This window comes from Dysidea avara, chromosome 9 (assembly GCF_963678975.1).
Source record: "Dysidea avara chromosome 9, odDysAvar1.4, whole genome shotgun sequence".
NCBI lineage: Eukaryota > Metazoa > Porifera > Demospongiae > Dictyoceratida > Dysideidae > Dysidea > Dysidea avara.
In genome coordinates this window covers 14,650,441-14,665,299 of record NC_089280.1, presented here as the reverse complement: position 1 = coordinate 14,665,299, position 14,859 = coordinate 14,650,441, and the positions used below count along the sequence as shown (strand labels likewise).

The 14,859-nt window shown below is 37.7% G+C and overlaps 1 protein-coding gene across 4 annotated transcripts in view; it reads left to right on the top strand.

Moving 5' to 3' along the window:
* Positions 1-14,859, top strand: part of LOC136266006 (coiled-coil and C2 domain-containing protein 2A-like) — a 73,927-nt gene that overhangs the window by 56,927 nt on the left and 2,141 nt on the right. For 2 of the 4 annotated variants that reach the window (XM_066060957.1, XM_066060956.1), the window contains exons 33-42: positions 141-250; positions 1,217-1,313; positions 3,120-3,203; positions 9,924-10,070; positions 10,281-10,370; positions 12,757-12,867; positions 13,266-13,346; positions 13,528-13,642; positions 13,971-14,110; positions 14,209-14,387. In XM_066060957.1, the coding sequence (XP_065917029.1) occupies positions 141-250; positions 1,217-1,313; positions 3,120-3,203; positions 9,924-10,070; positions 10,281-10,370; positions 12,757-12,867; positions 13,266-13,346; positions 13,528-13,642; positions 13,971-14,110; positions 14,209-14,387 (1,154 nt within the window). Of the gene's footprint in view, positions 1-140; positions 251-1,216; positions 1,314-3,119; positions 3,204-9,923; positions 10,071-10,280; positions 10,379-12,756; positions 12,868-13,265; positions 13,347-13,527; positions 13,643-13,970; positions 14,111-14,208; positions 14,388-14,859 lie in introns of those variants that run through there. The other 2 variants (XM_066060958.1, XR_010705860.1) reach the window with 2 other exon arrangements.

Genomic DNA, 14,859 nt, shown 5'->3' with positions numbered 1-14,859 from the left:
CTCTGTAAATACATGTTCCAAGTATTAATTAATTGCTGGCAAACTAAATAGTCAATTCTGCTATGTTCTACCTGTTACACACTGTTTAATACCAAACACAACAGTTTGTCTGTGTATGTTACATGTTTGCATATTTGTAGGAAAATGTTTGTCCCTTTATTGAAGTATCTCTTGGAGACAATATGCAGAAAACGTCTGTTGCTACTGGACCTAATCCATTTTGGAATGAAGAAATCTCATTTTCATTCAAGTAATAATTGCAAGCTAGATAGATTCAGTGTCAAGTGTAGTAAAATGAACACAAAGTTTATGCTATGAATAGTACATGTATGTGTATCATCTTGCAATGTCCCATATAGTTCTCAGTTCACTGTGTTATTTTGCCCTGTTGCCTTTACCTTTGGCTAAAGGCTGGTTTCCATATCGCCACAAACCACCTACGCATTGCCTGCAATTATTACCAAGGTCATGACAAGGGCACTTTAAACAATATGTAAACATACCTTGCCAGTATTGCAACACAGCCACCGTGGGAGAGGTTCAACCTTCCCGGCTCTTCCGCCATTGCAGGCAGGACAACTTGTTAATGCAAACAAACACCGCAGGCAAATTCCGGCAATGTTCAACACGAAGAAGCCAAGGATATGCTTACAACATTGTACATGTTTGTAAAAGGGATACAAAAATTGAATGTTATGATTATCTTGAACCATGCAATATATTGGGTTAATAATAGGGATCACAAAAATCCTAATAAAACACATACCTAAAACTACCTTGAAAAACATCCTTCGACTCAATCTGACCAGTATCAATTGGAAAGGAAATAATAAGTGTATTTCAGATAAAACTGTGATTTGCCATTTTGCTCTCATTGTAAGAAGATTGCGCTCAAAGTTAGTATAGGCCAAGAGTTTAAACTTGGAGGTTTTGCTCCATGATTATTGTATGTGGGCAGGTTATCCAAGATCAAAATACTTTAATAGAACAGTCATGTAAGTACTCTAATACTGTAATGCACTCAAGTATATATACTGTATCTGATAACAGCAACACTTGCACAGGCACTAAATTTTAGGGGTTTGTGGTTTACATTACCATCCCAGTAATCCCTTCTTGTTTCATGACTTTCAGCAACAATCCTTTAGAAATTTTCAATTTTTATTTATCTACAGTATATGTATGATTCTTGTAATAACATACTTTTTAATTGTAGTTTATCTTCTCCTGAATACGAAACTGATCCACTGCAAAAAGTGGCCTCTCAGTTGCAGTTTAATTTTTTTGATGAAATCATTGTGAATGTTAAGAGAGTGAGTGATGTACCCATGTGAATGTTTGTTTTGTACATACCTGTAAAGTGGTGAAATTCTTTACACTGAAATCTGTTAATATGGACACTTGGAAATGAAAACACTTCATAGTCTAGCTTGGTAGTGGTCCCAAAGTACAGTGGATCCTCAGTTATCCAAATCTCAGTTATCCGAATGCCAAAAGTATCATTGTGTGCATTCTATTAGATTAAATGCATGTTATACACTGTATTAGAGTAATTGAACAGAGCTTTGTATGTACAATATAGTATAAGGAAAAATTAGGAATTCTAAATTCAATTAGGAATCATAGAAAAAAAGGTAGGGGAACAAGGGTGGTCGCCTACACCTGTAAATATACTAGTGAACATTATGTAATCCTTACTTCATTCTACATACCCATGACTGAATTAGTTTCCCTACTTTCTTATTTTTATATTCCCTAATTGAACTTAAAGTTCATAATTTCTTGTTTTCTGTACTTTCTGCACAAAGTGCACAAGTATTTCGCTAAGCCGCTCTACTACAAGTGAGTTATGAGGCTTTAAAAATATCCCATACATTTAGTATGACTTTATATGAATTTGCTGCTGGTAAAAATTACCATAACTTTGAAATGGAATATGCTATGAACCTGCAACAAGTATCAACTTGTTTCTTGGATAAAGATCTGCAATTTGGCACCTAGTTTGAACAAATTGAGTGTTGTATGGGTGATATATAGACGAAGGCCACTATTTTTGAGCATAAAACAAATTGTAGAGGACACCAAAGGTCAGATCTGCAATGGCTCCATATCTCAAAATACACTTCATGGTAGGTAGGTAGGTACTATGTGCAAAGTTTCATTGAATTTGCTGCTGGTAAAAATTACCATAAGTTTGAAATGGAATATGCTATGAGCTTATAACAAGTATCAACTTGTTTCTTGGATAAAGATCTTCAATTTGGCACCTAGTTTGAACAAATTGAGTGCTGTATGGATGATATATAGACAAAGGTCACTATTTTTGCACATAAAATGAGCTGTAGAGGATACCAAAGGTCAAATCTGCAGTGGCTCCACATCTCAAAATACACTTCATTATAGGTAGGTACTACTGTACGTGCAAAGTTTCATGCTAAAGTGCACAATTTACTCATTTTTGCTAGCTAAACCGCTCTACTATTGTTCTTGCCCATATCAAAACACTTTTTTGATTAACAGTTCTGGCATTTAAAGGGCTTCATCACTGCACTACTAAATGTTTGGGCAGCTAGCCCATGTACAGTAACAAGAGTTATTAACAAGAAAGGGGGGCTCAGTTGAACGCAAACCGACTATAGTCAGTAGAAAATTCCACTGAATAATTTTTTTCTTTATTTTCATAACTATCTATTGAAAACATTTAGGGTCATAATGGAGACGCTTTTGGGCTTGGTTATACCAAACCAATACTGCCATGGTATTGTTTTTAGGTGACACTTTTGGCCAGAAAACCTCAAACCTCCATGATCCCTAATATACAGTACTACCATACTGTATGATAATGAGCTCCAGTTATTATCTGAACACTTTTGTCTAGCTTTAGGAACAAAGGTGTTCAAATAATTGAGGATCCACTGTATCCTAAGTATATAAATTGACATAGGACACTTTGATAATCTTGGTACTTTACAAACTAACCTAATAGTGTCTTATGGCCAGATATAAAGTTGTTCTCTATATAGGTATCTTTTTTCCTCTATACTGTATATCAACGATTTATTGTATCATACTACTGCAACCATCCATGCATGAAGACAAACTATTTTGTTATCTTCTAGAATTCTGAAGTTCATCACAAGATTTATAAGTTGTGGTTGGGAAATCTGTGGATGTCAGTTAGTACACTTTATCAAAGTGACAAGGTAAATTTACTGTAATTGTGTATAAGTGCTCTGAGTATATATGCATGTGCTAATCGTATGGATATTAAAAAATTTTGGTATGAATTTTTCACAATATACACAAGATTTTCATGATTACATATTTTCAGATTGTTTTGGGCCCTAAATATTTCACACATGCTGTCACTAATTGCCACAGGGCATGTGTGTTTTGCTCATTGCTTTTTTCACCGCAGGGCAGACATGGCATGTAGTCAAAAATGGAGTTGAAAGTACAGCTGTATATATATGGTAGCAGTAGGTTGGAGACCTAGAATGGGGATCTTTGTAAATTTAAAAAAACCTTTGCTTTGCCATGGTTTTCAGCTAGACCCAAATGCTCTAGCTGACTTAGATTGTGGGGACATTTTATATGGGAGTCATTGCAGGATTGGATTATGTCAATTTTAAAATTATTACACAATGATATCTTCATGAAAAACTTTTTGCTGAAAACTTGAAGCTTATGCCGTGACCTTTTCACTGCTTGTTAAATTTAGATGGGAAAGCAGGAAAATATTGGACATTGACAAATTGTTGTCTATGGTGCTATAGCAGTGTGAAGTACCAGATGTATAAAAAATAGTTTGAAGATGCAGCTACAATGGATTATGAGTTGTCGCAAGCTTTATAATAACGCAACATACTTAAAACACCAGTCTGGTTAAACAGAATTTCCGTTACATCTCTGAACTTGTCTGTTTGTCATATCAAGTTATTTCCTATATTTGAAATTTGTAGGCATGCTTATATGCTTGTGTTGGCTTGGTTGTCTGGCCATCTGCTGCAAGCTATTAGCCTGCAATAGACTTAGAGAGGCATAACAAATCAGTGAGATTTGAGGTCTTTGTGCTATATCTTCCAAATATCAAAGCATATTATGCATACTATTATCCAACTACGAAGTTCTGATCATTGAATGCAGCAGGTATATATAATCTAATCCAAATTAGACTACAACAAGTTTGATACTGAAATTTGATTGGCTGAAAACGTGGTCTCTAAATCTCGTAGAGCCACGGTCATGTCCAATAGAGACCACGCTCTGAGGCGATACGAAACACGATAATTACGCGCCTGTAACATTGGCAACGCATGGGCATTTAAATGGCTAGTAACAGCCGTACTGAATTAGAGGGAGGTGTAATGGGCTTGTTTGTACTAATCAACACTACATTACTTGCTTACAAGCAGCTGTCGAGGCACAACAACAGCAACAATGAGTTGTAGTCCACTCGCTGAGTCCAGTACTTCGATACATAGCACGCGCCTGTAACATTGGCAACGCATGGGTGTTTAAACGGGTAGCAACAGCCAAGTTGTGCCACGCTGAGGTCCCGCCATGTCGGGAGGTGTAGAGGGCTTGTTTCTAGTAATTAGCCATACATTTCCTATTTACAAGCAGCTGTCAATTCAAGGTACAATAACGAGTTGTAGTCTAAATAAGTTAGACGTCAAGAACCACTGGGTTCTACGGGATTTAGAAAACCCTCAGGCCCTTAGTAGCGCCCTCGCTGCGCTCAGGCGCTACAGCCCAGGGCCTTCGAGTTTTCTAAATCCCGTAGAACCCTGGTTCTTGACGTCTAACTATTATACAGCCAAGCTGTAAAAAAAGTGTGCGGCCCTCAGAAAGGCTATGGTGAAAAAAGATGTGAAATCCAAGGTGGCGGCCAAGAAATGGCTGTGATGGTAGGTTAATGGTAAAAATTTTAATAATGACAATTCAGGTAAATTTTGTGAAGCGGCACAAAAATTCACCTGAATTGTCGTTATTAAAATTTTTACCATTAACCTACCATCACAGCCATTTCTTGGCCGCCACCTTGGATTTCACATCTTTTTTCACCATAGCCTTTCTGAGGGCCGCACACTTTTTTTACAGCTTGGCTGTTTTGGATTAGATTTCATTTCTTTTTGTATTTGTATACCCCCAAAGCCGGCCTATGGCCAGCTTTGGGACTTTTTTAACCTATGTTTTTTTCTTTACTACAGGAAGATGAAAAGATGAAGTAGATGTACTTTAAATATTTTATCAGTAAATGTACAAATTATATATATAATACATATGTGATCGGATTTGCGAAAAGGGGTCTTCCACACACATCCAATTTGCCAACTTTGACAATTGATAACTTCAGATTGGAAAGAGCTATTGCCTTGAAATTTGGACAGTGGTGATTTCTTTGCAGCTGAACTCTCTACATGATAGTTTCTTTGTAGCTGAACTCTCTACAAGGTAATTTCTTCTAGCTGATCTCTCTACAGGGAGATTTTTTGTAGCTGAACTATCTACAAGGTAACTTCTTCTAGCTGATCTCTCTACAGGGTGATTTGTTTGTAGCTGAATTCTTTACAGGTGATTTGTTTGCAGCTGAGCTCTTTACAGAATGGTTTCTTTGTAGCTGAACTCTCTGCAAAGTAACTTCTTCTAACTGATCTTTCTACAGGGTGATTTGTTTGTAGCTGAACTATCTACAAAGTAACTTCTTCTAGCTGATCTCTCTACAGGGAGATTTGTTTGTAGCTGAACTCTCTACAGGTAATTTGTATGTAGCTGAATTCTGTACAGGTGATTTGTTTGTAGCTGAATTCTGTACAGGTGGTTTCTTTGTAGCTGAACTCTCTAAAAGGTAACTTCTTCTAACTGATCTTTCTACAGGGCAATTTGTTTCTGGCAGAATTTTCTACAGGGTGATTTCTTTGCAGCTGAACTCTCTACATGATGGTTTCTTTGTAGCTGAACACTCTACAATGTAATTTCTTCTAACTGATCTCTCTACAGGGTGATTTGGTTGTAGCTGAACTATCTACAAGGTAACTTCTTCTAGCTGATCTCTCTACAGGATGATTTGTTCGTAGCTGAATGCTGTACAGGTGATTTGTTTGCAGCTGAGCTCTTTACAGAATGGTTTCTTTGTAGCTGAACTCTCTACAAGGTAACTTTTCTAGCTGATGTCTCTACAAGGTAGCTAGTTTGTAGCTGAACTCTCTACATGGTGGTTTCTTTGTAACAGAACTTTCTACAAAGTGACTTCTTCTAGCTGATCTTTCAATAGGGTGATTTGTTTGTAGCTTCACTCTCTACAAGGTAACTTCTTCTAGCTGATCTCTCTACAGGGAGATCTGTTTGTAACTGAACTTTCTAAATGATGGTTTCTTTGTAGCTGAACTCTCTACAAGTTAACTTCTTCTAGCTGATCTCTCTGCAGGGTGATTTGTTTGTAGCTGAATTCTGTACAGGTGATTTGTTTGCAGCTGAGCTCTTTACAGAATGGTTTCTTTGTAGCTGAACTCTCTACAAGGTAACTTCTTCTAACTGATCTTTCTACGGGGCAATTTGTTTCTGACAGAATTTTCTACTAGGTGATTTCTTTGCAGCTGAACTCTCTACATGGTGTTTTCTTTGTAGCTGAACTCTCTACAAGGTAACTTCGATCTCTCTACAGGGTAACTTGTTCGTAGCTGAACGATCTACAAGGTAACTTCTTCTAGCTGATCTCTCTACAGGGAGATTTGTTTGTAGCTGAACTCTCTACAGGTGATTTGTTTGAAGCTGAACTCTCTAAATGATGGTTTCTTTGTAGATGAACTCTCTACAAGTTAACTTCTTCTAGCTGATCTCTCTACATGGTGATTTGTTTGTAGCTGAACTATCTACAAGGTAACTTCTTCTAACTGATCTTTCTACAGGGCAATTTGTTCGTGGCAGAATTTTATACAGGGTGATTTCTTTGCAGCTGAACTCTCTACATGGTGGTTTCTTTGTTGCTGAACTATCTACAAGGTAACTTCTTCTAGCTGATCTCTCTACAGGGTGATTTGTTTGTAGCTGAACGATCTACAAGGTAACTTCTTCTAGCTGATCTCTCTACAGGGAGATTTTTTTGTAGCTGAACTCTCTACAGGTGATTTGTTTGAAGCTGAACTCTCTAAATGATGGTTTCTTTGTAGTTGAACTCTCTACAAGTTAACTTCTTCTAGCTGATCTCTCTACATGGTGATTTGTTTGTAGCTGAATTCTGTATAGGTGATTTGTTTGCAGCTGAGCTCTTTAAATAATGGTTTCTTTGTAGCTGAACTCTCTCAAGGTAACTTCTTCTAGCTGATGTCTTTACAGGGTCACTAGTTTGTAGCTGAATTCTCTACATGGTGGTTTCTTTGTAACTGAACTCTCTACAAGGTAACTTTTTCTAGCTCATCTTTCTACAGGGTGATTTATTTGTAGCTGAATTCTGTACAGGTGGTTTGTTTGCAGCTGAGCTCTTTAAAGAATGGTTTCTTTGTAGCTGAACTCTCTACAAGGTAACTTCTTCTAGCTGATGTCTCTACAATGTCACTAGTTTGTAGCTGAGCTCTCTACATGGTGGTTTTTTTGTAACTGAACTCTCTACAAGGTGACCTCTTCTAGCTGATCTTTCTACAGGGTGATTTGTTTGAAGCTGAACTCTCTACAAGGTAACTTCTTCTAGCTGATCTCTCTACAGGGAGATTTGTTTGTAGCTGAACTCTCTATAAGGTGATTTGTTTGTAGTTGATCTCTCTGCAGGTTGATTTGTTTTAGCTGAACTCTCTACAGGCTGATTTGTTTGTAGCCGATCTCTCTACAGGGTAATTTGTTTGTAGCTGAACTCTCTACAAGTTGATTTGTGTGTAGCTGATCTCTCTGCAGGTTGATTTGTTTGTAGCTGATCTCTCTACAGGGCAATTTGTTTGTAGCTGATCTCTCTACAGGGTGATTTTTTTGTAGCTGACCTCTCTTCAGGGTGATTTGTTTCTAGCTGATCTCTCTACAGGGTGATTTTTTGTAGCTGACCTCTCTTCAGGGTGATTTGTTTCTAGCTGATTGCTCTACAGGTTGATTTGTTTGTAGATGAACTCTCTACAGGGTAATTTGCTTGTAGCTGAACTCCTTACTTTGTGTCTAGTTTGTAGCTGATCTCTCTACAGGGTGATTTGTTTGTAGCTGATCTCCTTACATTGTGTGTAGTTTCTAGCTGATCTCTCTACAGGGTGATTTGTTTGTAGCTGATCTGTCTACAAGTTGATTTGTGTGTATATAGATGATTTCTCTGCAGGTTGATTTGTTTGTAGTCAATCTCTCTACAGGTAATCTGTTTGTAGCTGAACTCTCTATAAGGTGATTTGTTTGTAGCTGATCTCTCTGCAGGTTGATTTGTTTTAGCTGAACTCTCTACAGGGTGATTGCTTGTAGCTGAACTCCTTACATTGTGTCTAGTTTCTAGCTGATGTCTCTACAGGGTGATTTTTTGTAGCTGAACTCTCTTCAGGGTGATTTGTTTCTAGCTGATCTCTCTACAGGTAGATTTGTGTTGATTTGTTCATTGCTGATCGCTCTAAAGGTAATTGATTTGTTGCAGTTGAACACCCTGCAAAGTGTTTTGTTTGTAGCTGATCACTCTAAAGGGTAATTTGTTTGTAGCTGAACTCTCTCCACAGTGACTTGTGTGTAGCAGAATTCTGTGCATCTGAATTCTCTAGAGAGTGACTAAATTGTAGCTTAATTCTCTACACAGTGCATGACTTGTTTATAGCTGAACTTTCTTCAGTGTGACTTGTAATGTTCTGAATCTCTATAGTGGTATATTTGCTTAACTCTCCACATGGTGACTGTCTTCTTGCTGAACTGTCTATAAGATTAACTGTTTGCAGCTGAACTCCGTACAGAATAACTTGTGATGTAATAAAATTCTATAATGGAGTAAATAAATTAGCCGAATGCTCTATTAGGGTGACTGTTCTATTAGAGTATCTCGATCTCGCATTTGCTACACGGAGTTGGCTTTCGAATCATAACTCAGTGGTTTGTAATCCGATTCTTCTGTACTACTGCAAGGACTTTCTATGAAGATTATTCCAGCTATACACCGATTTTCAGCTCATTGCTCTAAGCGGTTTGCCTAGTAGGCGTGAAAACTAATACTTTTTTATTCCTAAAAATCGATCGCGTAATTGTGACACAGGTTGGGTTTTGTGTCATATCTCCGTGGTCTTTATCTCGATTCCTTTCAAACCACCAAAAGGCACTCCTACGATGGTTACTCCATCTACATAGCAATTTTCAACTCATTCCATGAAGCGGTTTACCCTGTAGGCGTGACAACAAATCGATCTTGTTTTACGCGAATAATCGGTCATAACTCCTGAATCATTCATCGGATTTGTACCAAAGTTGATGCTAGGATTCGCCTTTGGACTCCCTTTCTGTGTGCCAAATTTCAAGGCGATCGGAGTACGCGTTTGCTTGTTATAGCAATTTTTGCAAGTGTGCGAAAAGACGAAGAAGAAGAAAAAAAACACGAAACTTTGGCAGCTCGTATCTCGGAAATGGCTGGAGCGATTTCCTTCAAATTTGGAATGTAGACTCCCTTGGCTGGCGGGCAACTGTGTAGCAAATTTGGTTCCAATCAGATAAGTGATCACCGAGATACAAAGGTGTGAAAATGACGTTTTCGTTCTTCCTGTCAATATACTCACGGTGTGGCGCGCCGGCTTCTTGGGCCGCACGACACACTACCGTGTGTCTTGATATTTAATTTTTTTGTGTTATTCAAAAACCTCATGCAGAATCTTAGCTGCACAAATTTAATTTTACACAAACACTGCAAAATCTGTGAAAACTACATACCACAAAAATTTCCATGTACGCATTCTGTGTTTATTGTAAACATGCTGATATGGCAGATTGAAGGAACTTTTAAGATAAACGTACCTCCAATGATATTGGGATATGACACACAGTCAAGATATTCTGATGGAAGCACTCCAAGTGTTTATCTGTTACTGTCTTTAGAGCCAACATTAAATGAATTCCCACTTCTTATGAAAAAGGTACAATTACAATAACTTCTGTTCTTTTAAGTTTTTGAAATACATGTACTGTACATTTCTTTCACAGCATTAGTAGATTAACTGTTGTTGGTTAAGATCAGCTTATCAGGCATGGCCTGTGTTTCATTACCATTAGTTCAGTAGATTGTTTTTCATCTAGTCTCAAAGAAGTTGAAAATAAATGTATATAATTTTCTATCATGTACACAGCTTGATAGTATAGAAGAACCTTATCTATTGCAAAAGGCTGAAGAATGGCAGTGTAGTTTTAAAGATAAATTTCCATCCAGAACTCTTGTGGTACGTACGTAAGTTGATACATACAGTACAGCATGTATGTACAGTTGTTTATACAGTGTAATATAGTCTGTTCACCTTCACCTGAGCCCTCGTTTCTTGTTAATAAGTCTTGTTATATGGGCCAGCTGCCCAAACATTTAGTAGCCCTGTGAAACCCTTTAAACACTGGAAAACAAGTGAGTTAAATTCAGGCGCACAAACATGTTTATAACATGAAAACATGCTTGTTCCAGTACAACACCATTGGGAGTGAACACATGTTCACCTCTTTGATATTACTATATTTGGCGGGGCTCAGGTGAACATGTACCCACTAGTGTACATTGAAATTATTATGAGGGGTGGCCTGATAGTATAGACAGGTGAACTGCTGACCCCAAGATTCAGGCTTGATAATTGTGGGAACAGTGTAGAGGTATCTGTAGAAGCTGGTATCAACGGAGGAGGTCCCAAGCTGTGTAAATAGGTCACTGATGGATGAGAAATTGATGAAACTGAAAGTGGGGCCGACTCAAGCAATGTGGTTGTGAGTGATGATGTACTAGGAACAACTGGTCAAATGTTGTTGAAGTGATTGGAGCAGTGTTATTAGCTGCTACAGCACTAGCACAAACTGCAGGTGTGTCACTGGGGGTTGTGTTAATTGATTGTGGTGTGCTAGTTGTGGTACTCACGTTCTCTTGGGTGGCTTCTGGGGTTACATCTTCCCCTGATTCGTGTTCTGATACGACTGGAGTAGTGTTAACATGAGGCTGCCTCGATAGTGTCTCCACTTGTTGGTTCAGCTCATTGATCTTCTCCAAAATCACGTCTTGTAGTTCCTGTGAGTCTAGGATAGCTGTTTCTAGTTCATCAGCATCCAGTGCGAGTTCAATGATTCGTTGGTCAATGGCAGCAATTTGCTCTTTCTTCTTTTCCAGTTGAGTCATGGCAGTCTTCAGATAGGTCAGGGCCAGTTCATCAACATTGTTGGTTAGTGTCTCTTCTACTTTGTTCAGAATTCTAGTCACGTGCGAGCGGTATGCTTTCCGCGAGGTGCGTAGGCGAGCCGCATCATGGCAGTCAATCCACTGAAAAATACAAACAGCAAACAATTGTCTTAGTTACGCGGGTGCTTGCCTCTCCGGATACCGTTAGTAGAAAGTCCAATGCCACGGTACCACAGCGTTTGAGTCTCGGGTTACAAATGTTGCTGAACGGGGCAACTCCTTCGCAGTACCAATAAATGGGATAACTCCTTCACAGCACCAATATTATGAGGGGTGGCCTGATAGTATAGACAGGTTCCGGGTTAATCTCGGGAAGGATCGCCTCGTCTCAGACGGATACAATCGGACCACAAGGAACACACTACGACTCCATCTTATTGTATATTAAGCACGTGCTAGCAATTACATCGTACATTCTAAATAAGGCCTATCTTACTAATAATATTACATTACGTTATGCTATATACAGTCAGTCCATGACAGAAACGTATCCCATTGTAATGTATCCCATTGAAATGTATCCTGGGGAAAGTGGTTGCAATTCTAAAAGAACAAGCCACGATTAGGTAGTGGTACCGCCCTCTGTTTGTTTTATACAAGCTCAGACCGAAATCGATTGTGGGAATAAATCAATGCTCACATGATTACCTCAAATTGAAGTGTTGCCACAAGAAGCACTGGAATAAAGGCATTTCAGTATCCTTGCCATTCTAAAAGTTGGAAAATGTTGAGAATTAGTATTACAGTGCATTCACAAGCATTTCAGCACGTTTTTGAATGCGGACATGCCCACATTACGGACGACACGAGTTAACCACTCTATAATGAAGCTTACCCCTTTAGATCTTTAGTACAGGGTATATGTTGTGATTAGTCTTTAAACAAAGCTAAAACATTAAAACACTTGCCCGGAAATTTACCCTACTCAACTTTTCCGTGATATCCGTAGGACTCCGTCCATTTATTATAACAATCGTAGCTACAACGTACTTGCTGCCTAGCCATAATTGAGTCTTTCAGGCATGCATATAGAATGAATCCAGTTGTTACACTCGTATTGATATCAAGGCTATCAGGCTGAAACGGAAGTGTTACATATTAGCTGTAACATGTACACATCCACACATTTCATTTACTCATGCAATATTGATAGATGTTTACACTGTGTATTTTTAATGTGTAATACCATATTAGACTATGAAATAGTATGTTATATGAAAATTGTGTACGAAAATGTATAGTACATAAACTGTTTATGAAATATTTTGATTACACATTGTTTATTTCACTCTTTCATAATTATGTACATAAATTGTACCTTTATATTTAATAGTATGGTACATCATTGGTATGTATTTGTTAGCAGGTACATACAGTACATTGTTCTGTTTGTTTAGACTACTGGAATTAATTCCAATGGGAAAACTTTCTTTGTGACTCGTACAATTCATCCTCAAAATCCTCCTGACCAACTATGGAATGACCAAACCAATGTTATTGACAATATGGTATGTTGCCTGCTGTCCACTTATCTTCTGCATTTGTGAGAACTACCCGTAATCATGTTTGTTAGAAGGACCATCACAGTATGCGTACATACTAAATCTACTTCATAGGATTTTATAGTTTTGCTTGTGTACAAGGCCATTAGTACATGTATCAGTCATCATCCTTAGAAGAGTTTTCCACAGTGTTTCCAGTTCAAAATTTGTAAGCATATTATTAACTACTGTCAATCAGTGTCAGACTCTTAATGGGGAATTTTGTACTATAGCATACACTGTATGTGATCTTTCTCCATGTCATGAAAAATTAATACAACATACAATACAGTAAATATGTAACTGGTATATGTATACTGATTGTTCCACTACTTGTTGTCACTTGTACATTCCATTATCTACAGAAACGATTATCAAGGTTTGTGTCTCTTATTCCATCTCTGCCAAATGGCTCTTATTTCAGTGATGTGTGGATTTCCTCTGATGTAAGTCTATTACATTCTTACGCTCACCGTATAGTTTTTTTTATAGTGAGCAAATCCATGTACAAAAGACAAGCATGTAACAAGCCACTATAAATATATAATTAAATTCCATTGATTGGATCATAACAATACTGCAGCATATAGCCGATTGTATACTTGTATTCTCTTATGTTATATGTAGCAATTTTTGGAGATACTTGGTGGTAATCAAAAAGAACATGCTGCACTACTGTGCAACTACTTTTTATTTCATCAACAAGAAGCTTGGATAGTTGTTGGCAGAGGAATACCAGAAGGTTAGAGAGTGGTAGTCTGTAGAATCTACTGTATGTATCAATGGTAAATAAGCGTTATGCAGTTTTTATTGTAATTTCCTTGGTAGAATCTTACAAAATTTGTAGCTGCTCATAATTTTGCATAACCAGTTTGCGAAGCTATCTGGCTTTTCTGCTCTGTAGCTGGTCTTGAATTATAGTGGCAGGTGTGAGTTCTCAATATTATGATTATTTTAACTCCATATTCACACTGTCCCATTGGGTCTTGAAACTTTTGTAGTTTCCTAACTCCATTACTTTGAAACAATCCAATAAATTATTTCTTTATTTTAAAATTTGATTTTTACAGGGGACACATACTATGTTCTTACGCATTCACATGATGGCAGCACATACTGGCTATGGAATGCTACTACTGGTGAACACTATGATCAACTGGACACCAACTGTCCACTGATCAGTGTTGGAAGCATTTTTAATGCTAGAAATGTGAGATCAATTGATATCATTGGGGGCATGTGAATAAGATTTTGATGTTGCATTGTTTTCTTTGTTGTGTTGTTTAAGTGTGTGTTTTATATGTGCAGGTATGGGCTAATGTTCAGAGCTATGACAAACTTACACGAATGGACTTTGATGTGAACAATAGTGGCCAATGGCAGGCTCTGTTTACTAATAAAGAGTCTACTTCACTCTCCACAAATCAGCAAGCAAATCTCCATTATAATCCAACAGATCCAGCCATCCTAAGTAAACTGCAAGATAGGTTAGTTTTCAATGGGTCCGTCAAACTAGACTTTTGGAAAGAGGAGGTAAAAATGACACTACAAAGACTAAAGGGGTCTGAGGGTATGCCTCCCTCCCCCTTACCCCCTGGAAATTTTAGAAAATTAGACTCTCTGAGATGGAATTTGAGAGTGATTTCAGCATGAGTTTTATCACAATATTTATTTGACTGTTGCATTAGTGTGACTGCTTTATTAGGATATCTCAATCTTGATAAGCATTTGACTGACCAAGTTGTTATTGTCTGACTAAACACATGCCACCGAGGTTTTAAATTGAATGTGTGGTAATATCTGTGAATAGTAACTATTGCTGAATATTGTCTGACTACTGTATTAGGGTGACTGTTTTATTAGAGTGGCTACAGGATATATCAATCATAGAAATACACTGTACATGACTAAAGCAAGAATTAAATGTCCACTAGTATAGCTGCAGGTATAGATGACCTC